This window comes from Balaenoptera physalus (assembly GCF_965194825.1).
Source record: "Balaenoptera physalus genome assembly, chromosome: 16".
Taxonomy (NCBI): domain Eukaryota; kingdom Metazoa; phylum Chordata; class Mammalia; order Artiodactyla; family Balaenopteridae; genus Balaenoptera; species Balaenoptera physalus.
In genome coordinates, this window is record NC_138898.1 from 172459 (window position 1) to 198049 (window position 25591).

General features: G+C 59.0%; 1 protein-coding gene across 9 annotated transcripts in view; it reads right to left on the bottom strand.

The window, feature by feature from the left end:
- Window positions 1-25591, bottom strand: part of MYT1 (myelin transcription factor 1) — a 65551-nt gene that overhangs the window by 25497 nt on the left and 14463 nt on the right. For 5 of the 9 annotated variants that reach the window (XM_082430441.1, XM_082430444.1, XM_082430442.1 and 2 more), the window contains exons 1-9: window positions 20216-20421; window positions 18745-18845; window positions 11234-11288; window positions 10187-10217; window positions 4811-4873; window positions 3813-4060; window positions 1813-2598; window positions 585-719; window positions 2-92 (exon numbers count right to left, since the gene is read on the bottom strand). In XM_082430441.1, the coding sequence (XP_082286567.1) occupies window positions 2-92; window positions 585-719; window positions 1813-2598; window positions 3813-4060; window positions 4811-4873; window positions 10187-10217; window positions 11234-11288; window positions 18745-18845; window positions 20216-20354 (1649 nt within the window). In that variant the 5' untranslated portion in view covers window positions 20355-20421. Of the gene's footprint in view, window position 1; window positions 93-584; window positions 720-1812; window positions 2599-3812; window positions 4061-4810; window positions 4874-10186; window positions 10218-11233; window positions 11289-18744; window positions 18846-20215; window positions 20422-25591 lie in introns of those variants that run through there. The other 4 variants (XM_082430446.1, XM_082430448.1, XM_082430447.1 and 1 more) reach the window with 2 other exon arrangements.

Sequence of the window (25591 nt, forward strand, 5' to 3'; positions counted from 1 at the left end):
CCTTCTGTGCGTGTTACGGTTGCTGTTCACGTGGCCCTGGCCTGTGCAGCCAGGAGTGGGGCACTTGAGCACGTTCTCATGCATGGCCAATACTGCAAGACAACCGGGGGCAGCCGGTGAGCACCACCTGCCGGGTGTGGGGGGATGCCGGAGCCCCAGGCCCGGCTCACCCAGGCCACGCCCCCTCCCATGGCGGCCCTGGCCTCCCTGAGGCAGAAACCAGCTCAGCCTTACAACCTCCCTCCTCTGAACTTAATGGTCACGATTACTGCCCCTCGCCTAGAAGCAAGGACAGCGTTTCTCCTCCTGAGGCCTCAGAACGCAGACAGTGGCCGCTCCCCAGCTCCAGGGCCCGGCCTCCCCTCCTGTGTGCCCGTGCCTGTGGCCAGTTTCCAGGGGCCCTGACCCAGGCTGCCGTCTCAGGGTGAATAACGGGGCATGTGCTCCGTGTCGCCACGCTCGTAGGGCCCAAGTCTGGGCTTCTGGACGTGCCAGTCCAGAGGGACAGGGACCTGGGTGGCCACCCCTCCATGTGGACACCATCCAAACACCAGAGGCGGCCTGAGCCGCGCAGAGCTACTCACTCTCCGGGGGGATCCTGTCCTTGTGCGGGCAGCCAGACAGGCTGCGGTGGTGCGGGTACAGCCCAGTGACGTGGCCGGTGCCGTCACAGCCTGGGGTCGGACACTTGATCTCACGCTTCTCAGCTCTTGCGGGATCTAAACACACAGGGCCTCTCAGTCAGGGAGCGGCCAGGAAGCTGGGTGGGAGGTGGTGAGCAGGGCGGCGGCAGGGCAGCTCACGACCCTTCACTCTGGCTGTCCAGAGAGGCGAGTGACTAGACTTCCCACGAGCCCAGAGGGGACCGTGGCTGGACCGCACGGGGACCCCGGAGAGACCGTCCACGCTGGCTGTCTGGGTGGAAAAGCCCACAGACCGCAGCAAGCCACAAACAGCGGGACCTGCAGGGCTTCAGGGAGGACCCCCGGCTGGCGGCTGGCACCTCTGCCCTGTCCTGCTAATGTCATGCGACGGCCACTGGCTTCGGGGGGGGAGCCAGGCCTCTGCACAGAGAGGTAGAGCTATGTGACAAGGTCTCTGCCAGGACACGTCCTTTGTATTTGACAATAACGGGGACAGAGGGGCTAAGTGACTTACCCAAAGCAGCTAATAAAGGCCTGGGCAGAAATTTGACCCCAAATCTCAGTTACTGACCTCGTACAGCCTCTGCAGGCCCAGAGAGGTCACTTTCAGTGTGGGGCAGAGGGACTGCCTCTCAGGACACGCACAGTCCCCAGAGCACAGCCAGTGTCCCAGAGAAACTTCCAATGGAGCCGTCCGTCCCCTTTGGTAGGGAAGCCACAATGCAGAAGTCACAGACCACGCTGGGAAAGCCCACCCCAGCGAGGGCAGGGCCCTGGCGGGCTCTGTGTGATTTAAATGGGGGGACGTTGTCCTTTGACCACCAGGCAGGCAGGGGCACCCTAAGGGTCACAAGCCTCTCCCGGGCCCCGCCTTCCTGGGCTCGCTGTTGCCGGCCTCTCTGTCCAGGGCTTGCACGGCGTCTGCACCTCAGCGTCAGTCGGTCCCTGAGAACCAGTCCCACTGTCCTCCGTGGCTCGGGCCTGCTCTGCGCTGCCCTGTGCGCCCAGCCTGGCCACCTGCCTCACCGACCACGGGCTGCTTCTGTCTGGCCCACACCACCTGCCCCCGCCCATGCCCCCCAGCATGTAAAGGCCTCAGGACTCGTCCCTGGGCCCGGGACTGCGCATCCCTGGGAGGGGGCGGGGCAGGGCCAGGTGCCCAGCCTACCTTTGCTGCAGTAGCTCTTCCGGGTGGCGTCCAGGGGCCTCGCCGCCTTCCCCGGCTCGCCCGGGCCCGGCGGGCCTTGCTCAGCGGGTGGGCAGCCCGGCTCGCGGACGGCCCGCACCTGCTCGGCCTTCAGGGCGATGGCCTGCTCCAGGAGGCCCAGGTTCCCGCGGGTCATCATGTCGTACATCTCCGACTCATCCGTGACTGTGGACTTCTGGGACCTCGAGTCCTCGTCCTTGCCATCGTCGTCGGAGCGCACTTCCACGAGGACGGAGAACGCGGGCTTGGGGCTGGGAGGCGCCGGGCGCCGGGGCTCAGAGGCCTTCGGTGGGGGGGCGTGGGGGGCCCCGTCCTGGCAGATCACGTCAGGAGGGGCCGCGTCCTCGTCCTCGTCCTCGTCCTCGTCCTCATTGCCCAGGGCCACCCTCTGCTTGCTGGACACCTCGCTGGCCACGCCCTCCAGGGACTGGGGACACAGCTCCTGGGAGCGCTCACTGGTGACTTCGATCACCTCCTCTGCGTCCTCCGGCTGGATGAAGACGTCCTTCTCCCCCTCGTCGCTGGTGGCTCCGTCCTCAGCCTCCTCCCGCACCAGGCGCACGATGCCAGCACCTGGCTTGGCCCCCTGGCCCGAGTCTGCCCCGACCAGTGTCTCTTCAGCGATTTGGCCCAAATTTAGGAGAGAAGTTGCGATGATCTCCTGATAGCTGCTGTAGCTGCCCTTGGAGGGGCCCGTGAGGCTGCTGATGGGATTGGATCCGAAACGAGCCTTGACGGGGCTCCTTCCTGCACAAAATCAGAAACTGTGTGGTAGGTACACGGGGAAAGAGGGCAGGTCTCCAGGCGGGGCTCCTCCAGCCTGCCCCACTGCAGCGGGGGGACACCAAACCCCCAGAAATGGGCTCGGGGTGGCCGTTTTTGTCAGCCCCTCTGCCCAGATCTGGAGATCACAGTAAGCTTATGTTGAGAGGTAGATGGAGAAATCACCGCTGTATTTTGAAGTTGAGAATTACTCTGATATTTTTGATTAACGGTCCTCCCTGTTATGTGTACTTTCTTAAATCAGGCAAATCTACATTTCATAAAATGGAGCTTAAAGAATGGATCAGATTTTTAAAAATTGTTTCATAACTGAGAAGCAGCAGAAGTTGTTTTTGAAGTTTGAGTCTTTGAATTGCCGTGGCTAAGAAGTAGTGGGTGCCCCTGGGGGTCATCGACAAGGACCCCCGGGCACAGCGGCCAGCCCACGTGCTCGCGCTTTAGGAGGGGCCGAGCCAGGGCCGATGCCTGAGCGCCAAGCTCCCTCCTTTATAAGAAACCCAGCAAGCGAGGGTCCCTGGCCCTGCGCCCTCTCAGGCAGAGCCGGGTCCCCAGGAGGGAGGCGGGTATGAGGACCCTCCGTGCAGTGGCTCCAAAATGGAATAAAAATCCGCCTCAGGCCCTGAGAGGTGAGAGCGCCAGAAGCTCGGAGGTGTTGGGGGGTTTGGGCCTCAGGCCTCAGCCAGGGTCTCGGGACGTGGACGTGTCCCACCTTCACATTAGTGTTTGCCAAGGGCTGGGGGCCCCACAGGGAAGAAGGTGCCAGCAGGGAGACCCCCTCAGTTCCCGCTGCCCGGCCCAGCTTCCCTGAACACCCGCACCATCCCCCCTAATGCCAAGCAGACCCCTCGCCCCCCCTGCAGGTGGCGCTCCTGAGGCCACGCAGGGCGGGTCTACCTGAGACCCCGCCCCACAGACACACAGCCACGTCCATCTGTCCGTCTGTCTCTCACACACACAGACACACACCCAGATGCACAAGGTTCACCCACAGATGAGCCTCTGGGCCCCCCGAGCCCCAAGCGCCAGCCCCTCCCCAGGAGGCCTTGCAAACGTCAGACAAGCGGCGCTTGTTCTCAGCAGGGCTTCCTCGCTCGCGGGAGCCCCGCCTGCTCACAGGCTGCGATTCTCCGGGGCCACACTAAGCGCCTTTATTCAGGAGAGAAAGAGCAACAAAGCACCTTCAGCTGGCTCGGGGCGATGAATGTCCTCCTGTCCTGACGCCGCGGCCTCGTCCTCCTCCGCAGTTCCTTCCGATTCACCAGAAACAGAGGCGCCCTTCACCTCGGCGTCCTCACTGCCGTCACTCTCCACGCCGTAGCCCTCGTCCAGAGCCAGCTTCAGGGGCTGCGCCTTCCGCCTGGACCCCAGGTGCTCGGCCTCGGCGCCCTCCAGCTTCCTCTTCTTGGCCAGAGGGCAGCTCAGCAAACTGGGAGGGAGGAGGCCGGGCCGCCCTGTCAGCACCGCCCGGGCCCCCGGCCTTCACCCTCTGCAGCGCGTTCCCTGTCCTGAAAATCTCTCTCTGCATCTCGTCACCACCCCTCTGCCAAAGCCCCAGACTTAAGACTGGCAGGTTGACGTGTTCAAAATCTTACAGTAATTGTCCGCGTTAAAAAGGACCTGATTGTGCTTTACATTTCACTTCCTGCTTCTCTGGGAAGGCCTAACCTCAATGGCCCTGTCCACGCCAGAGTCATTCCCCCTGGGATGGCCAGCGGTGGGGGCCGGCCCAGGCTGCCCTGCTCCGTGCCCACCGCCCCCCAAGCAGGTCGTCAGGAGTGCCCAGGCCCTTCCTTCTCCGCCTCCAGACCCTTCGCACCCTCACCCACCCCCTGAACCTGGCACCGCACTCGGGGGCCCCTGAGGTCCATCAGACCCCCGGGATGACAGCAGTGAGAATAGCCAGCCCGTGTGTGCCGGCTCTGCTCTGGGCTCTCCCGCACAGACACCTCCGGCCTCACAGCAGCCCCGAAGGGGAGACACCGGAAAGGCACGCCACAGCCGCGCTCGGCCTCCCAGTAACAGGGTCACATGGGAGGCCACCGCAGCTCGGCAGCCAAGAGCAGAGGTGGAAGGTTCTAGACCCACAAAGGGTCCCAGAGCAGGAGAGGAGCTCCAACCCCCCAGCAGCCCAGCCTCTTTCCCAGGAACCTTGCTGAGGGCCCTCCAGCCTCCTTACCTTCGGTGCCTGGAGTACTTGCCCCGGATATGTCCCGAGCCCGTGCATCCGGGAGTGGGACAGCTGGGGGGAGACAAGCAGGAGGGGTCACCTGGGGGCGGGCCCCGTGGGGCATGGGGAGAGGGTCCGAATCTCGGGGCCCAGCCCAGACCCTCACCCTGGGAAGCAGAAGATTGTCTCCAAACAGTTCATCTCAGAATGGCTGCTTGCAGTTTGCAAAAAGTTAATGAAATAACTCACCCCCATTTATACAAATGAATGGCTCGTTACAATTTTATGAGAGTGTTTAATTAAAGATCTGTGTGTATGAAATCAAGGCTGGACGACTTCATTTTTCCACAATGAGTCTTTCCCACTGCAGGCAAACCACCACCAGGCTTCCAGGGGGCTGGGAACAGGGAACCTCCAGGGCGCCCCCAGAACCAGCACCTGAAGCTGGCCCAAGTGCAAAGCACAAACACGGGGATCCTCCATGGCCTTCAAGATGCTGCGAGGGCCCTGCCAGGCGTGCCCTTCGCTGGCACACTGAGCCGACGCCCCCAGGCAGGAACAACTCTGCAAAGGTGCAGTTTTGACCCAAGCCACAGGACCCCGGCTGGAGGTGGCAGCAAAGACCCCACTCCAGAACTTGCAGCCTGGTGTGATCCCAGCTTCCCACGAAGGGAGGTGAAGCCAGGAGGGCCGATGACCCAGGAGCTGCCGTGAGACCTCGGTGGGGCGAAGCCTGGCCTCTTACAGCTCCAAGAGCTCCTCTCCCTTCACCATCAGCTGTCTCGCCACAGAACCAGATGGTGGGAAGCTCTGGAAACTTCCAGTCACGGGCACAGACCACCCAACCCACTTCCCCAGGAGTCAGCTCCCCAGGGCAGCAAGGGGCCTGTGTGGGGCTTGAGGCCAGGGTCCTGTGGGCTTTTGAGACGGAGAACCCGTGGTGGACACAGGGGGAGCCCGAGCTCCTCCCGGGAGGAATCACCGCAAGGTGTCCCCATCCAAGAAGGGACAACCTTGTCGTCACGGGGTCTGAGTGCCCCACCTCCAAGCAGGCTCTCCCAGAGCCTGGGAGGAAGGTTGTGCGGCCCCTCCGACACCAGTGGGCTCATGAGGCTCAGAGAGGGGCACCACTCTGGACCTCTGTCCAGACACACTGCTGTGTCTAATCTGATCGATCACGGACCTGACTACAGAGGACTGTGGGGTCCCACCGGCCGGCAGGCCACACTCGCTGACGGATCAGCAAGAAACAGAACAGTCCGTGGAGGCAGGGTCGCGCCCCCCAGCTCAATGGTGGCCTTTGCGGGAGCCGGGGCCTCTGAGGGGGACGCACCCTGCAGCCCCCCACGATGAGGCCACCGTGGCTCGTCTCCTGGTGTTTAAAAGAAGAGAGGAAAGGCGAGAGGGAGGAGAGGGAGAGGAAGGGGAGGATGGGGGGGACATGCGAACTTTCCTGCGCGTTTCCTTTCCAGACAGACAGGACTTGCTGCGGCCCAAGGCCTCTCACTCTGAAATCTATGCCCCACACTTGCTGTCACTTTCTCAAGAACTAGCTTTGAGACTCTTCACAAAAGCTCCTTGTTATTGGGGATTTGAAGCTGAGGTCCCAATTAGTCGATTAATCACTGAGTCAGTCAGGCAATTAGGTGCCAGCTGCTGTGGCACTGGCACTGCCCCCAAACACGTCACCTGCTCCGAGCCACACCTCCGCCCACCAGCTCAGAAGCACCTGGCCTCCAGCCCTGAGGGCCAGCCCCTCCAAGGGCAGTGGGCCAGGCATGCACCACATGTGCAGAGCTGCCAAGGGCCACTCTGGGAGAGGAATCTGGAGAACCCCTTCTCCCCATGTGCCAGCAGAGAAGTACCCGTTGAAAGCGACCTGAGACCCAGCCGGGGCCCCAGGGGTTCAGGGCCAGCAGGTCACCCTATGGGCACCCCCAGTGCTGGTAGGATGCCCTCTGTGTGCTCGGGGCCGGAGGGCAGGGTGAGGCACCAGCTCTGGTTCCAGGCCTCTGGAGCCCCTCCCCAGCATGGGGGAAGAGGGAGACCCGGCCAAGCCCTCCCCCAATGCCCCAGCATGGCGCCGCGTGTGGCAGAGACAGGGAGGTGGGCAGAGGGCCTGCCTGCCGTCAGCCTGAGCGGGGTCCTGGCGATGGCTCGGAGGGATCTGAGGATCTGAACATAAACAGTACTTCTCAGGCCGTGGCGGAGGCTGGGAGGAGCCATGCCCCAGCGGGAGCCCCTGGAAGGGACTGGCTTCCCTCCGGCCCCGTGGAGGCAGGTAGAGGGCTCCCCACTCCCTTCTGTCGCCTTGGCAGGAGCTGGCCAGTGGCTCAAGAGGAGGCCCTCAGGTGAGGACAGGCGGGCTGCGGACTGGGGCGCGGGCGTGGCAGACGGGCGTCCTTCCCGGGACTGGGAGACGCCCCAAGGATGCTCCGAGAGGGGTCCACCCACTCCCTTCTGCAGAGAGGGCGGCGCCCACCTTCCCTGCGTAAGCCACCTCCCACAGCGTGGACAGCAGATGGCCCCATGGAGACCGGGGCGGGGCAGGGCAGGGCGGTCTGCTGGCTCTTCACTGCGCAAAGGGAAAGGCCACCAGACCCACTTGTTTTCTCTCAGGGACTCGGCTTCACGGCAGAGCAAGAGCTGAAGGGGCTCCGGGTGGGAGGAGGCAGCTGGGAGTCCTGCTTGGTCCAGGCCCACCCGCTCCTCAGCTCGTTTCCTAGCAACCGCCCCTCGCCGGCAAGCGGCTCCCGGAGTCTCTGCTTGAGCTGGGGAAAGGGCCGCTGGGGGCGGTGGGCCACAGACTCTGGGTCCACAGGGTGCAAGTCCCTCGTCCACAGAGTGAGTCCTGCGGGTACAGCTTCCCTGTGACCCGTCCTCCCGTCAAGTGATTCCGAAGGGGTTCCTCTGACATCCCAGCGGCGCGTCTGCCCCAGGGTCGCTCTCCCTGTGCTGGCGCCCACTGCGAAGGCCCCGCCGGGACCAACCACAGCCCGCCACGTGCTGGCAGCAGGAGTCGGGCCCGCAGCGCCTGCCCCTTCCCGCGGGGTGGACGCACAATCACAGCGCCCCATGGATGGTGCCCCACGGGTGCTTCGTGGCCAGCAAGCAGTTGTGAACTCAGGCGTGAGTGGCACGTTCCACGTGGATTTCCCTCTAAGCACCGATTCTCAGAAGCGGGAAGAATTGCTGAGGACATCGTTGCTAGAACACGTCAGTGCATCTCTCCCCAGTTTCTCCATCAGATCGCATGCGGGTCTCACTATCACCATGTACACAGGGTGAGACCAAGAGATCGATGACGCTGGGCAAGATCCAGGTGCTCACACGACCCCCTTACTTACACTGGGCAAGTCCGCTCTTAGAATATTTCAAAACAAATCCACTCTGGGTCATTTTTGCTTCAAAGTTTCAAGAGAAACCTAGCCCTTCGGGTTTGCCTTTCCAATCTCCTCCATTACTTCATCTGTTGCCAAAATTAACAGCTGTTACCAAAACTCAAGTCCTGTGCCCAGCCTCCTCCCCCTCGTTGTCCCCAGGATGTCCCCAGGTGAACGTCACGTAGCCCAAGGGAAGCAGCACCTCCTCCGGGAGACCTGCTCTCCACCCTGCGGCCCGCGGCCCCTCTGAGCGCCATGTGGGGTCTCCTCCAGTGGTCCACCCGCAGACCCCTACCCTCCAGGGAGCCGACCACTGTGCTCCCTGCAACTCCCAGGGGCCTGGCTTGGCTGCTGTGCCCCCCTCACCCTCCAGCCCTGCGACCAGGACTGGCCTTTGAGCAGGAGGGTGTGTGATTCAGCTATTCTGGCTGCCTGAATTCTAACCCTCCGAGCCTCAGTTTCCACACTTCACAAGTGGGGAAACACCACCAGCCACCAGCGCTTCCATGAGAATCCCTGAGATCGGACGGCACTGTGCAGCCGCTGCAGGGCCCGCCACATGCGTGGGGCTCCGAGCACCGCTCCCACGTCCTTCCCCTCCCGCCTCCAAGTTACAGCCTCAAAGGTTGGAGAGATGCTGGGAGGTTTTGGGGTCTCATTTTCCTGACTGGCAAAAGCCATCCACTCAGCCACTATCTGGTGAAGAATAAGATGGTCCCAGCCCCAGATGTGTTCACTGTCTAGTGAGAATCTTCAACCCTAAGAATGTAGTAGTGGCTTATGCCCTGGAACCATGCAATTAGGTGGAGAGAGCTGTTCCAGGCTGGGGCAGAGGGAGCACAAAAGAACAGCACCCACCCTCAGTAACTAGAAAGCTCTGTTTGCCTCCATCCGCGAGTCTGGAAGCCCACAGAAATGTCCATCAGGGAGCGGCCATCACCCCCAAGCCCGCAGCACAGGCGGAGCAGCACCGTGGTGAACGCAGCCCCAGAGCTGCCCCAGGGGCGGGAGGTGGGCTCGGAGCCCCTTCGTCCCTCCGACAAGCCTCAGGCAGGGTACCTTGGCCGCAGTTCAAGTCTGGCCCCATCTCACAGGAAATTTATAAAAATTAGACGGGGCATCCAGAGACCACCTGGCACATTGGGGGCCTTCCCTTCCTTCTCCAGTGTTCTGAGCCAGATGCATTGGCACTACCCCTCGCCCGAAAAGGGGGGATGCGAGAGGCTGGTTTCCTTGCCAGTCACTGGACACCATTCACTGGAGCTCTGTCTGGGCAAGATGGCCCAGGGGCCGGCCCTGGGAGCCCCGGGAAGAGCCCAGGCCCACAGAACCTGCAGTCCGAAGGCCACGTGGGGTGGTGCTGGGGCAGTCCAGCATGTAAGCATCGGGGTGGCTTTCTCTCTGGCCTCCACCCAGCCCCTCCCCTCCACACACACACAAAGGCTTTGGCCAAGCTCAGGACGGAAGCCAGCAGGTGAGGGCAAGTCAACCTCTGGGGAGGAAGCCTGGCCCCTCCTGCTTCAACCCAGCAAATTGCCGTGTGTCTGTCCTCCCTCCTGTTCAGGATGCCCGTCCCTGTGAGGCCAGCCTTGAATCTGGAAAGTCACAGAGCTCAGCCAATAAATAAGCCACTGCCTGCCCTCAAGTCAGTGGAAGACTCGGGCGTGGGACAGCCTGTGCCCTCATCTCTGGCCTAGGAGCCACTAAGACAGCACCTTGCTGCTGGCTGAGGACCATGGTGACAGTCATGTCCGAGGGGTGACAAGGTGTGAGCACATCTGTGCCACCGTGCAAGGCTGGCTGCGTGGTGGCGCCAGGACCAGGTGGGAGAGGACGAGGCAGGGCGAAGACAGATGCACACAGGCCAGGCAGAAAGGGGCCTCATCAGGGAAAGCAGGGGCCCGGGCGCGGTTGCTCAATTCCAAGCACCCAGTGCAACGTTTAGGACGAACGGGATCACAGGCGTGCACCATGCTGGGTGCGGGCAGGAAACCTTTCTTACCTGAGGTCGGCACCTGTGGGCTCTGGGGGAGCTGAGTGAGAGAAAGAGAAACAGGGAAACTCGTGTGGGAAGCAGAACTGAAAAGGCATGTGTATCTTCACAGCACAAGCGACTGAAGAGCGGGGGCGACCTCCGTCCTGAACCCCGCTTTCCCTGGCCTCCTAGAATGTCCTCCAGGGTCTCACAGAAGGAGCTGCCTCCTCCAAGCCGGTGCTCATGTCAGACCTCCCCCCCCACCGGTGGCTGCTGGTTTTGCAGAGCCGGACAGAGGCCCCAGCTAAGACAGGCTCCCTGGGACAGCATCTCTTTCTCTAATCTCAGGGAGAGGTCAGCTTCTGGCTGGAAAGAGGACCCAGAGGGTGAAGCTGGCTGGAGAAGAGAACAGGTGGCCCAAGCACCTGGTCCCTCAGTGATGGGGCCTCTGGGACAAGAACTTTCAGGAGTCTGCCTGGCAGACACTTGAGAAGCTCGGGGCGTCTGGCCCCTCCTTGAGGGCCACCCACGCCCAGGAGCAGTGTGTGCCCTGTGGGGTCGGGGTGGCAGGGCTGGCCAGGGTGTCGGGACTTGGTCCTTGCCGAGCAAGCAGGGCCTCAGCCCCTCTCCCCACCCCAGTGCCAGCTCGACCCAGCAACATCCCAATGCCCTCAGCGCCAAGACTAACCTCCTGGGAGGCAGAGAGGCTGGTGGTGCGAGGCTGGAGGCCTCTCCTTCCCAAACAGAACAGGTCTAACCAGGTTTTGCTTTCCCCACTCTGCAGCGCCGGGGCTGCCACCTCATCTCCTCCCCAGCAGGTGCATCTGGGCCAAAAGCCCCCCAGTGGCCGTGGCCCTCAAATGCACCCTGAGGCTGAAGAAGCCTGAGGCCACCAGGTGCCCAGTGTAGGGGAGGAGCGTCCCAGGGGCGAGGCACTGCTGCGGGATTCTGTCCTCCTAAGGACAACTGCTGCGGAAAGTGGCATTTACAGCTTTAGGACCTGGGACTCTTGGCCAGAGACAGGCTGTGGACGGCCCAGGCCAGACTCTGCTGGGAGGGGAGGGTGGAACTCACCTCGGAGGGCCTTGGATCTTGTACGAGCTCTCTTTTCGTCATTTTCTAAGCTCATCTGCAAGTAAAAACAACTGTTCGTCATTTTCTAAGCTCATCTGCAAGTAAAAACAACTGTGCTGTCAACGGGAAGACGGCAGAGCCACCCCTGTGTCTGCAGCGTCACCTCCAGGCGTTTTCTGTCTCAAGCTTCAACGGCGCCTGTGAATCTGACACAGGAGACAAGGACAGGTCACAGGGCAGGAATGGCCTGCGGACCTGCGCGCAGCAGGTGAGGCAGAGGCGCTTCGGGGCGGAGACCGCTGGCCCCGTCCCTCGTCTCCTGCTGCCCCCAGGCTCACATCCGAGGAGGAAGCTGCAGCCACCAAGGCTTCATTAACGTCGGGGTGTCGTAATACACGGTCCCCTGGCGACACCACCCACCACAGACTCTGACCCCGCCGTGCTGAGAGCCCAGCTTCCCCTGGGGGTTGGTGACCCCGGCACTCGAGGGTCATCTTGTCAGAAACAGGTGCCTGGGACCTGAGCGCGGCACTGTCCACCGTGCGTTGTCCCACGGAGAGCCCAGGGGGGCAGCCTGAGCTTGGGGACCTGATCGTCCTCAACATGAGCTGGGCACCCCGAAGCGTGGGCGCTCCCGGCAGCACAGGGGCCTCCAGGCACCACTGCCCAGTGGAAGAGAGTGCAGGCCATTCACATCGTTGAACATTTTCTAACAGCCACGTCACAAGTGTAAACAGAAGCGGGTGAAATTGATTTTAATACTGAACTTTACTTAGCCCAATCTCTCCGAAACATTATCATTTCAACAGTATCAACAGAAAAAGTTATGAACGGGATTTTGTTTAGTGCTAACTCTTAGAAATCCTGCACATGTCCTGGACTCACGGCCCCTCTGAGTTTGACCAGCCACATGCCAAGGGCCCACGGCCACGGCACTGGCTCTGGAGGCGGGAAGCAGACAGGGGTGAGAGCTGGTAGGAGTGCAGGCCGAGGTGTCACCTGGACCCGACACACAGGCCACCCTCCCAGAGATGCTGACTCCCCCAGGAGAGAGTGAGCGGAGGCCCTCGAGGGGCACGGGGACCCCGCACTGTCCAGACCCCGCACGTCCTCTGGCCACCCTGCCTGAGCCCATCAGCTCCTGCCCCGCATTCTCTGCCTCAGACCCACTTCTATGCGGGCTGCTGCCCACGCCCTGTCCTTCCAGGGAACGAGGCAGAGCCCCGCGAGGGCAGGGACGCCCCCGGGGCACAGGTCATCACACGGGATCCTCAGCCGGGTCTGGGCAGGAGCAGGCGACAGAAGGGGCCCTCTTCCCAGCAGGTGTGCCCTGTGGTCAGCGAGGGGAGGGAGCAGCCCCACCGCCCAGGCCCCCAAGAGGCCATCAGAGCAAAGCCAGGCGGTGGGAAAGGAGCAGCCGGAGCGGGGCTTCAGTCCCCAGAGGCCAGCACGGGGCAAGCAGCTAAGGTCCCGCTCAGGAAGAAAGACGAGGGACTCCTCCCATTAACTCCCCAGCTCGTAAGCTAGAACTTGCAAAGTGAGCCCCCCACCCCGGGCAGCACGAATGTACAAAGATTCATGTGCTGTGTTAAGGACGGAAATCACAACCTGGGGTAATTTATGCAGCCGTCGACTCCAGGCGGTAGAGCTGAGAGCTATGCGTTTACAGCCTCCCGACAGCACGGACGACAATTACTATAATTTCTATTTTTAAAGCAGAGTTCCCCATGGACCAATGGCTCACATTTAAAGTGAAGAGAGGAGCAGGTGTCAAAGGGACTTCATTACATTTATGAGCCTTCAAATGTCGTCTGCGCTGAGCCCAGCACAGCGGCTTCCGATGCAGTGGCACAAAGGGGCCGAGGCGGCTGATTGCCAGGCCACTCTCAGCTGAAATGCAATCTACAGCTTTTTTTTTTTTTTTTTTTTTTTTTGTCAGTTTTCCCAAGGAAATTGGCGATCCTTCTGCTAGGTTAAAGCGTGCCTTGGCAATTTGGATTTCCTGAAGATAAATTATTCAAAGAGCACAGAACAGAGAGGGTTGCAGGATGCGTACGGGCGCTGCTTGCACACTGCAAGCTCCTGTTGACAGAGCTGACAGCTGTGGCATTCATTCTGCCAAGCACCTTTCCATTTGCAATTTATCTGCATCAAATGGTCAATAAGTGAGAAGTTCTCTCCAGTGCACGGAGCTTTGATGTGAAAAGGGAAAAAACTGAACCACGGGAGGAAGAACTAGGGTTAGCGCTTCAATATGAGAATGAGCTTCTAAGAGGCGGATGCCACCATCGACGGGCAAGCAGGGAAACCTTGATTTCTGAGCCAGCTCCACTGGGCTTTTACTGTCTTCCTTCTCCAAGGGTGGTTCTCTGCACCCTCCCACCCTCAGCACTGGTGCCTCACGTGTGGATGGGTAGCTCAGCCTGCTGGCCGCCCCGCCTTCTGCCACCACCACAGCAAGACAGGCCAAGACAGTGAGACACTTCCCAATTTTTCATTAATTTATTTTTTAAAATTCTTCCCTTGTTCCAAGCACAAACCAGTCAAGTCTGTTTCTGAAAGGCCCACACATAGTTGAGTGACCTCCCACCTGGAGGGTGAAAGGCCCCGTCCCGGCCTAGCCGGCCTCAATGCCCCCACTGTGGGGCTAGTGATCTCTCAAGAACTGGTCCACACTGCTTCTGTGACGCCAACTGCATTCCGCCACCAGCGGCCTGTCTACGGCTGCCCTGGGTTCCCTAAACCAGCTCTTCGCTCTAATTAATATTTCAGTCGTTCTGTCTTCAGTAGGAAAACTATGGGAGAATAATTTACAAACGCAAACACACCCCGTTTGGCCACATCTCTCTTTTTTTTATTATTTATTTATTTATTTTTTGGCTGCATTGGGTCTTTGTTGCTGCGCGCAGGCGTTTCTCCATTTGCTGTGAGCGGGGGCTACTCTTCGTTGCGGTGTGCGAGCTTCTCATTGCGGTGGCTTCTCTTGTTGTGGAGCACGGGCTCTAGGCGCGCGGGCTTCAGTAGTTGCAGCTCGTGGACCCTAGAGCGCAGGCTCAGTAGTTGTGGTGCACGGGCTTAGTTGCTCCGCGGCATGTGGAGTCTTCCCGGACCAGGGCTCGAACCCGTGTCCCCTGCACTGGCAGGCGGATTCCCAACCACCGCGCCCCCAGGGCAGCCCCGACCACATCTCTTAACCAGCGAGAACAGTCTCTTCACCCTTCTTCTGAATCTGCTCTGTTGTGTCACGTGATGGTCTCACTCAAGGGGGTGGCAATGCTTGCTTCTGTTTTGTATTTTTTGGAAAGTCAAGAGTAATCGTGTAAGCTCTTCTTAAATGTAAACGGTTCTCACAATGACTTGTTACAAAAACCAGCCCCTTCCACATGGCACCCTTGCCAAACCTGAGTTCCCGAGTTGGATGTTTACAAACTTGGGGACCAAGAGAGCAAACGTGCCGAGCAGCCTTGAAACCAGCAGCTTCTTAGGCTGTGGTTGTGAGAGGGGCTCTCAGAATCCAGACGCACAGCCAGTGACGCAGTTGACAGGGTGGCCTCTCCCCCAGGAACGTCCAGTCAGAGGTCCAGCGGGCTTTGTGCCGATCCTCAGCTTTACCCCCAGAACGCAGGTCTGCCCACCCCCTGCCAGGTTCAGGGGCCTGCAGGTGGTTTCCGGAGGGGCGCCTCCCCCGCTTCTCTTTCTTGCTCAGTCAGCCTCTCTCTGTCCGTCTGTCTCTCTGTGTCTCTCTGAATCTCTCTCTCTGGCTCTCTCCCTCTGTCCCTGTCTCCGTCTCCCTCTCTATGTCTCTCTCTGTCTCTCTTTCATTCTCTTTTCTTCTTGGTTCTTCCCGGGGCCTTCACAGCTGAAGAGCTCGCCCCCTCTCCGCCCTACACCACGTCCCTGCCCTTCTGCACCACGGCTAAGGGCTAGACGAAAACCAGACTCCACGCTGCAGCCTGGCCCTGAGCAGCCCTGGACGTCGCCTGACTCTCTGGCCCCTGCAGGCTGTCCTGGCCTGAGTAGCACCAGCTATGGGACCCGAGGCAGCAGGTCCCTCACTCCAGAGAAGGGGAGATGTCAGGGCGTCGGCGGGGAGCTCAAGAGGAAGGGGCTGCTCAGCCGTGGGAGCCTGGGTGGGAGTGGGGAGGCCCCGTGGATCAGAGAGGACCTGAGGACATTCAGGGAAGAGGGCCTCAGGGGGCGGGTGCCCCTGACCCGTGGAGACGGTGCACCCTTAGGTGGCCAGCACCTCTCAGTGGTCAGGCCTGTGTCCTCCCTCTTTGCAGCCCCTCTCTCACTCTCCCCCTGGGCCTGCTCAGCTCCATCTGAAATAAGCTCAACCATTCATGTTTTTGAGGTCAGTGTCTCCCTGCAGAGACCTCATTCACTGCTCGGGGCATATTGTGGAAGGTCAGACAAACAGGCAGATGGACAGACAAACTGGGACAATCTGAAACGTCTCTGAGATCCTGGAGCTGGGGAGGGTGTCCAGGAGCCATCAGAGCAGAGACCAGAGCCCCAAGCTGCTGGAGAGTCCAGGCCGCCTGGGACCACAGAGGACTCACGCTGGCCCTGGGCTGGAGGAGGAAGTCCGGGAACTCAGGCCAGGGCTCCGTTTTACTTAGGATGCGTTCCAACAGCCTGCAAAGCTGGGGATTAGAACGGACTTAGGGCAACTTTAAAATGCACAAGATTATTTGGGTGATAGCGTCCCTTTTCCTCCGGGAAGACCCAGACGGAGAAGGGGGAGTGTCTGCTGACTCGCAGGACCAGGCAGCCTGCCTAGAAGGAGGGGGTGACGTGGGGAGAGGAGGGCAGAGGAGGGGCACGGTCTGGGCTGGTTTTATTCTCTCACCGTGCGCACAGCCTGGGGGCAGAGTGTTGGGACAAATCCATGCTCCTACCTCTGGGGAGACGCTCCCCTGAAGGATTTCAGAGCAGCTTTCAAGTACGTTCCCTGCTCCCTCTCCCACCAAGCATTGCAGTGGAACCCTCCCCACCCCCAGCCCAGCCCGCAAGCCGCAGCAGGGACAGACCCAAGAGCAGCCCTCTGCTTTGAAGATGCTGAAGCCCTGCTGTCTCAGGGACCCTCAGCATACATCCTGCTCTCCATTCTCTGATGGCTGAGGCTAAACCACACACCCGCACCCCTGCACCTCCTGACAGCTGTCACAGCACCCCTGGTTCCTGGCGGTGACGGCTGTGTCCCCTTTGGAGGACGCCTGACTGTGTGTCTGAAAATCTCTGACACTCCACCCATTGTTCAACCGACTGGCGGCTGAATAGACCAGCCCTCTCCTTGGGTTGTAGAAAGGACACCCCGTGGAGCATTATTTAACACACGTCTTGGGAGGGGCTCTCCTGGCATCTGCAGGCATGGGGTCATGGCTCACTCCAACCCCTACATTAAAATTATAGCTACATAATAGACACCCTGATACAGCAGCCATGCCTGGGTCCATCTGTCTAAAACTTCAGCATAAATGGAGTTTCCACCTTCTCAGGGTAGAAATCTAGCCACATCCAAGGAGGCAGGTCAGAGGACGCACCCGGCGCCACCTCCTTCCCTCGCTGGGAGCGTCCACTGGGGTGGCGGGAAGGAGGCCCCGCTGAGCATTTGTGCAACCACCCTGCCCTGGGCTGCATATCGCTAGTCATCCACCGAACACCCATGATCTGGGGCCCAAATGCCTCATTCTTCAAGGTCAAGAAGAGGTTTAACGTCCTACCATCCATACCTACTCCTTTTCTCCTTAAGTTTATAAAAAAAAAAAAGCCCAATGCCCAGCACTTCCCACAAAGCACACAACCACCTAATCTTGTCTAAGATCCCCTTCCAAACGCACCTCCGAGCTGTCCACACGCCCGGTGCTGAACTCAGAGGCCGAGGCGGCTGTGAGCACCTCCCACACAGGACTCCTCTGCCCCCACTGCCCTCCAGGCACCGAGCTCCCCAGGCCCCCGCCTCCTTCTCGGGCCAGCCCTGCCATTGCGCGTGCTCTGCCCTCTTGTGCCCCCACCCCTTCTCGGCCTCCTCAGTCAGAAGGTGCCCCCGCGCCAGCCCCATAGTCCCTCCTCCTCTGGCTCACTCTTCTTGGTTTCTCTGCTCAGAGCAGTACCTCTGGCCCTGTCTGCCCAACTAGAGGAAATGACCCTAACGGAGCAGCTGTGAGACAGTCGGCGCTGGGGGAGAAGCTGAGCGTGGCCACGGGCATGTCCCCAGCAGGTCCCACACGCTCCAAGCTTGTCACACCTGAGCCGCGGGGTGACTGCAGCCTTCCTACCTGTCCCTTACACAACGCCAGCCACTGTGAAGACACGGCCCCCAGAGCCCCTGGCCTCAAATCAAGTCGCTTCGTGGTCACGTGATCCCTGAGTGCTCAGGGCCAGATGGGTGAGGCGAGTACGGCATTCAGTCAGGTGCAAATTTAAGGGGGAAACAAAACTAAGTGATCAAATTAAATAATAATTTAATGCAATATTTTAAAACATCTAAATTAATGCAAAAATTCCATGATGAGCAAAATAACAAAACTTTCAATAAAGACCAGGCCAACATTACTGTCTTTTCCTTTTGCATCAGGCTCAAACGTGGCTCAGCAGAGCACTGACGATCACACAGGAATAAGAGTGTGAGTGGAGGTGCTGGATGAGGTGCTAGGACAGACCCCTTCCATGTGCATTCCAGTCGCCAGATTCAAAAGAAAAATGCTGGGCTTCAAGAGTAAAATACAAGCACCCTCAAATGAGGTTGCCGCCTAAAACTACACAGCCCTGCCTGTCTATAGCCTGGGCTGCCACTTCTTGGTGGCCATGCTCTGGGTCATGGCTTGGATCCTTGATGGAGAGCGTCTACATGTCAAAGAATATGAGAGATCAGAATCTCAGATCTGGGAAGGGATGCCCACCAAGCCCGTTGTCACCCACACTTCCATCTCTGAGGGTCACCTGAGCCTGGGGACCTGGCCTCACCCAGAGCACATCATGGGGAGTGAGCACATCCAGAATTAGAGGATTGGTGTGGCTATGAGTGCATGTGATATCTGGGCTTGGAGCATCCCTGTGGAGGTGGAGTGCCCGAGTCACCTCCACCAGCGAGTTCCAGGCAGGTATGAGCAGGGGACCACAGGCCCCCACTTGGGAAGATTGCAATAAACCAGACCAGCGGACCTCAGGAGTCCCTGCAGCAAAGGCTGCCCAGCGAGCAGCGGGGAGAACAGCAAGTACTGAAGTGCACCGGGGAGCCCAGGTGGGACCGGGTCCCAGAGCAGGGACCTGGCAGACGTGGGACCTGCTGTCACATTTTAGTTTTACTCTACTCAGAGTCACTTTTCTTCCTTTAATTTTAAAGTGACAAGATCATTGATGGTCCTAGCCTCCACTTATTCTTTGCCTAATCTAGACTGATAATGACTAGACCAAAAGTCACCTCCATGCTCCACGCCAAGGAGTGAGAAGGACCCTTGCCCGGACCCAGGGGCCCCAGGTTGGGGGCTGCGCTCCAAGCACCTCACCTTGCCGTGTCCGCCCAGGAAGAGTCTCGGGGTCCTGCAGTTGTCGGTCTTGTCTCCGTGCGTCCACCTCTGACTCAGCAGCTCACCCCGGAACTCATTTTCTGAGAGTCAGAAAAAGAAAACCTAATGAACGCCAGCTGTGCCAGCTCAAGGGGAGAAATCGAGAAACTTGGGCCACTCTTGTACACAGCACTCATACGATCCTTGTTTTCTGGAATCCGCCAGAAAGACACCCAAGGTCATGGCCCCATGACCGTCTCCGGAACAAAGGACAGGAGCTCTTGGGGGAAAATCACTCTCTGCTTCGGACAGTCCTCAGGGGCTTCTAGCACCCTCACCCCTGCACCATCGTCCCAGCTCCTGCACTGTTTCATGGAACATGTCAGGAAGTGGGGGTGGATTTCCACTAACAGCCACTCGGACCAGGGGGCTGGCACAGGTCAGGTGAGGTCCAACGCTTTGCCTCCCCTTTGCCAGGGTTCCCGGCATCGTTCCTCTCCCTGTGTTTCTGCCTCTCTCCAGGGCAATACTTCCAGTTAATATTTAATTCCTCACATAAATTCACACGTCAAAGCAGAGGCTAAAGGCATCAGCTGGACCGGACAAAGAAGTGCATTGTGTACCTATTCCGTGCACGGCACTCCCTTGTTTCCATGACAACCAGCTTTCTACAACTGCAGCGTTTCAAAGGAAGGTCATGAAGTAACCAACAATAAAAACAGGAAATGAATATTCCTGCATTCTGCTCTCTGCCTCTCCTTGGAAGTGAGTTTGGGTTCTGCTGAAGGCAGGTCAGGCACACTGCTGTAACACCCATCATCCTTCTTTCCTCACGTTCTTGATGTGCATCCCCAATGCTGTTTTGCTATAATTCCACCACTCCTGCCCCTCTCAGCCCTGTGCTCCGGCCACACTGCCCTCTTGTCTGGAAACGTCTCCATCCCATTAAAGGGCCTCCTCTGACCTCCAGTAGAACAGGAGGGAAGCAGATTGGTTGTCAAGGAGACGGCCTAATGCACGGTCTTCAAAGGAATGGGTAATACCACCAGAATTTGGCACCTACTGTGTGCACCAACTGTGTGCCTCACCCTCACTGAGCTGCAGGGGGCGCCCCTGAGGACTGGACTGCACGAGAGAGGTGTGAACCGGACATCTCGGGCCAGCTACCCCACGGCCACCAGCAGACTGTAAGGGGAGCCAGGCCCACCCACCCAAACCTATAACAGGGGTCGCCCAGGGCCCCGGACCCCGGAGGAGGAGGCAGCAAACAGCATCTGCGGTGAGGAGGGAGCAGACAGTCTCCTCCAAAGGCGATGGAAGGGAGGAAACTTGGGAGGTGAGCTGACAAGAATGGCTCTGGCCACGGGGTGTGCGTCGCACTTGAAGACGGGTGGTAGGAATTCTGCATCTAGAGTGACACTGCAGGCTGGGAGACCCCTGGCCACAAATGGGGTTCCCTTTCCACACGTACCTCCCGTCAGAGAAGACGTTGCAGGAACCCTCACCCTGGGCTGATTTGCGAGGCTCCAGCGGAGTTTCTTACCATGGTGACATATGTGAATAAGTGGGGTAACTGGGCATATCTCCCTGGCAGCTGGAGGGAAGGACATAGCCTGAGATCTGTGCTGCCGTGAGCAGGATGGCTCGCTCCCCCTCGGCGTCCCAGCAGGTGTCCTGGAAGCCCCCCTCCCAGGTCTTCCTGCTCTCGGGCCCACACGCTTCCCAGAGAAGCCCAGCAGGTGAAGGGCGCGGGTCTGTGCCGAGGGGCCTCTGTGTTCTGTGACGGGAGGGCACCAGCTCCAGGGGCCTCGCCGCTCTCTCCTGAAGCGAAGCCCTGTTCAGGGCAATCCTCGCCTCTCCTGCATTCCCTGTGCCCCGCGCCGGCTCAGGCCACACAAGAGGGCCTTAAGAACATCTACCCCGGACTCCCCTGGCGGCGCAGTGGTTAAGAACCGCCTGCCAATGCAGGGGACACGGGTTCGAGCCCTGGTCCGGGAAGATCCCACGTGCCGCGGAGCAACTAAGCCCGTGCGCCACAACTACTGAGCCCTCGTGCCACAACTACTGAGGCCCACGCGCCTAGAGCCCATGCTCTGCAACAAGAGAAGCCACCGCAATGGGAAGCCCGCGCACCGCAACAAAGAGTAGCCCCCGCTCGCCACCACTAGAGAAAAGCCCGTGCACAGCAACAAGACCCAACGCAGCCAAAAATAAATAAATAAATAAAAATAAAATAAAATAAAGACGATGGTCTGTAAAGCTCAAGAGAAAAGAGTAAAAAGAACAGGTGCCCAGCATCTCCCTCACAACAGCACCCCAGCGATGTCTTCAGCACCAGCCCTGGGAGGCGGAGGGAACTTGCAGGAGTCACACGCCCCGAGACCAGAACCACACGACGTGGGTCCGTAATTGACACGATTCCTTCCTTTTCCCGGGAATTTTCTGGTAGCAAACCATAGTCACCACAGTAAAGTGTGGCGGTGCTTCTTCTTTGCTTGGAGATAACCCCGGGGCCCCCTTGGTCCCCTGCTGAGACCCGCCTACGTCCCACCGCAGACAAGCCCTCCGCTGTGTGGACGCACTGAGCTGCGGCACCCCGGCTGCCACAGAGGCCGCACTTGACGCCCACACACGCCCAAACCACGGCCGCCAGCCGTGGGGCAGGAGGAAGAGGCATCGGAGCCTGAGCGCCTGGCACACGGCGGCCGCGTGAGGCTGGCTCTGCGTCCCTCGCCCGGGATCCGACGTGGGGAGGGCTTTCCTCAACACCGGCCCTTTGCCTGGGCTCTCAGGTCTCTAGTGAGCTTGTCGGAAGCCCTGCTCCCAGACACACAGAACAAAGAGGCCGCCTGAGAGCCGGTGGCCCTGGCCGTGGCCTCGCTTCGGGACGGCCTGCTCCATGTCACGTCAGCGCCTGACCCCACGGAGGCCCCAAACTCACTCTGGCTGGCAGACAAGCTCAGAAAAGCCACCAGGCCTGTCAACAGCCGCCCTCGAGCCCGCAGGGCAGGGAGTCTCCCGGGAGCTCAACCGGCATCGCCCTCCTGGGGCCACAGTCAGGTCTGTCCCTCTCCTAATGACGCCAGTGTTCAGGGTCAGATCAGGCCTCCCCAGCACGTGCCACTTGGGCATGTGGATTGTTTAGCTCTGAAGGCAGTAGAGGCCCTGTGGACTCAAGAGAAACTCCCGTCAAAATGTTTTCAGTCTTCACTAGATTGTGTGTCTCCGGTGACCTGCCTGTGGAACCAAGAGCTGTCACTACCGGCCTTCCACCCAGCAAGCAAAGGAGGAGGGTCTTCGCTTAGAGGGAGCCCCCATCTTGGCTCTCCCATGCCCCCACCCAGTAGGACCTGTCAGCCCCTGATGCCCCGCCTTCCTCTGTCCCCGCTCTGTCCCATCCTGGCTGAGCCCACCTCCCCCCCCGGGGTTTGTCAGGCCCTTCTTCCCAATGCCAATTAAAGTGTCCTCGGAGAAGCAACCATAGACCATCTTCCTCTCAACTGTTTGCTCACCTGCCCTAACTGGACCCTTCCTGGGGCTTCTCGACTCTACAACAAGCTTGAGGCATCCGCATTCACAAAACACAATCTGTCTGGACTCCGCACCCCAGCCCCGGGGCTCCACATCTCCACCCGCTTCACCACCCGATTTCTTCAGGGACCCCGAGAAGCTGCCTCCGTCCCTGCTCCCAGGCCAGCTCCCAGCCCTCCACCAAAGCAGCAGCGCTTGAAGGGTCACCGGTGACATCCTGGCCGCCCGCCCGTCCTGCACCGATACTCGCTCCCTCCCTCCTCGCCTGGGCTACTCCCGGCCGCCCCCAGCCTCTCCTCCTCCTGCTCTGCTGGCCGTCCTACCGCCGCCTCCTCTGACTTCTCCCCGCCCTGCTCGCAGCCTGTCCTGTGCCCCGAATCCTGCCTGTTATTTTCTGAATCTCACCAGCATCTGAGCACTTTTGACCTCTCCAGCTGTTCTGTTTTGTTTGCAAAAATTGATAAACTGATTCTAAAACTGATATGGCAGATCAAGGAACATAGAATAACCAAAACAATAAAGGCGGACCCGCCTCACACCATACGTAAAAATTCACACAGTGGATCGGAGATCAAACATCTGCGTTAATACGCCTAGAAAGCGCAGGAGTAAATCGTCCTGACTTTTTGAGTTAGGCAGTGGTTTCTTTGACAGGACTCCTAAAACACAAGCGACAAAAGAAGAAATGGATGAACTGGACATTATCAAAGTTTAACACTTTGGGAAGTCAAATAACACCACCAGTCAAGTGAAGAGACAACCCACAGACTGGGAGAAAACATTTGCAAGATCACATATCTGATAAGGGACTTGTATTCAGAGTATAGAAAGACCTCTTACAACTCCAGAATAAAACAAATAACCCAATTTTAAAGCAGGCAAAGGGGAATTCCCTGGTTGTCCAGTGGTTAGCACTCGGTGCTTTCACTGCCGGGGCCCGGGTTCGATCCCTGGTCGGGGAACTAAGATCCTGCAAGCCGCATGGCGTGGGCAAAGGATTTGAATAGGGATTCCTCCAAAGATAACATATAAAAGATGCTCATCATCTAGTCATCAGGGAAATGCAAGTCAAAACCACAATATGATCCCACTGCACACCCACTAAAATGGCTATAATTTTTTTTTTTAAAAACAGACAATAACAAGTGTTGGGGAGAATGTGGAGACCCTGGAGCCCTCATACGTTGCTGATGGGAGTGTAAAATGGCACTGCTTTGGAAAACATTCTGGTGGTTCATCGAAATATTAAACATAGACATACCATAGGCCCCAGCAATTCTACTCCCAGGTACAGATCTAAGAGAAGTGAAAATATATGTCCACACAAAGCCTTGTACCCAACTCTTTATCACAGGTTTATTTATACTAGCCAAAAAGTGGGAAAAACCCGAATGTCCATCAATTGCTGAACGGACGACGCAAGATATGACGGAATAGTATTTGGCAATAAAAAGGGTTAAAGTGTCCGTCCAGGGTCCAGTGTGGGTGACCCTCAAAAGCATCAGGGGAAGAAGCTCAGTGGAAGAAGTCAGACAAAAAAAAGATCCCAGACTGTACAGTTCCTTAGTTAGAGAATGTCCAAAAATGGCAAACACATAGAGACAGAAAGTAGATTAGTGGTGCCGGGGCTCAGGGGAGGGGCAGCGGGCACGCCTGTTCACGGGCACAGGGTCTCTTTCTGTGGGGACGAGAACGTTCTGAAGTTAGACTGTGGTGATCGATGCCTAACCCTAGAAATATGCTAAGACCACTGAACTGTGTACTTCTAATGGGTGAATTTTGTGACGAGTAAGTTATATTTCAGTAAAGCTGTTTTTTAAAAGTCAACGGCACACACGAGGGAGCATAATGGTGAGAGCCCCACAGGCAAGCTCTCGACACACGGAACTCCCACCCGGACACGGGTACAATGACCGACTTTTAAGAGGGAGGAGGCCCGCGGGTCGGCCCAAGCGAGCAAACCTGAGGAAACAAGCAGGGCAGGGGCTCCCGTCCACACCAGGAGCGCAGGGCGGGCGAGGCATGCCCCGACTGCCAGGGCCGTCCAGCCACAGGAGGGCTCGGTGTGCTCTGGGCGCTGCAGGAGATCCATGCAGTGGAGGCTCACATCAAAAATAAATTTCTGACTACAGGAGCTGCAGGACCAGAGGTGAACTGCGTCCTCCATGATGTGTGAGCCACTGGCCCGGAGGCCTGGGGCTGGTCAGTGAGACCCCCCCCAACCCAAGACCCTCGTACGGGGCAGCAGGTGCGAGCAGGCTGCCTTTGGCTCCCCCAGCCCGGCTTCTGTGGGCCTGTGTCCTGGGCCCACCTGGAGATGAGGTAGGGCTGGGCCCAGGGGTGCAGGAAGAGGACGGCTAACGACAGCGGTGTGGGACGGGCCTTGGGGGGCAGGGCGAGGCGTCTCAGACCCCACCCCGCAGCAGCTCTGGGGACACAGGCCAGGAGAAGACAAGTGCTTCTGTGTAGCAGGGACACCGTGACCCCGAGCAGCGCACGCAGCCCTTCTCTGCCACGTCAGGACCGTCGGCAGCTCACGGCTGAGCCAGGGCTGCAGCCGATCTCTCCTTCCCTCACCCCCACGACTGACCACATGGCCCCGTGCCCGGCCTGTGCATCAGTGGGGCCGCCACGCCGGGGTCCCCGCTGTCCTGGAGAGGGCAGGCCTCCTCAGCCTTCAGAACCGATCCCCAGCAGAGACCCAAGGACGACTATATAAACACATCTTCCATTTAAAAGGAAAAATTCTCTCCTCCTTTCATCTCAATCCTCATTCTCCCTCCCCTTCCGGCTATTCAGGTTTAAGGCAAAGCCCAGAAAGGCAGGAAGAAAAGGGTTAGAATAAAATTGTAGCAACAATTCAAGGCCCACACAAAACTGACCACAGGTCACAGTAGACACTGGGCCGGGGAGCGGGGGCTGTGGAGCCACAGCCCAGAATTCTACCCTCTGAAGCCAGAGGACCTCTGACCCCGAAGCCCTGAGGTGCAGACGGTGCTCCCAGACACGGGAAGTCCTTGGAGGCGCTTGGAGGGCCCAGGCCACGTTGCACAGCTCCCAGGGCTGCAGGACGAGGTTTAGCATCCCTCCAGCGTCAAAGGGAGTTCCCAGGACCTTCCTGAGACCTGTGGGCCAGAACCCTGGACAGGGTGGGGTGTGGAATGCATCCGGGAACCTTCAGTGGATGAGTGAGGAAGCATAGTAGGAAGCGCCCCTCCTCTGCAGTGTAGACAGCAGCTAGGAGCAGGAGGCAGGACAGAGCCAGGGACGGCGGGACAGAGTGGAGGTGGCCTGGCCCCGGCAGTAGCAGGTAGAG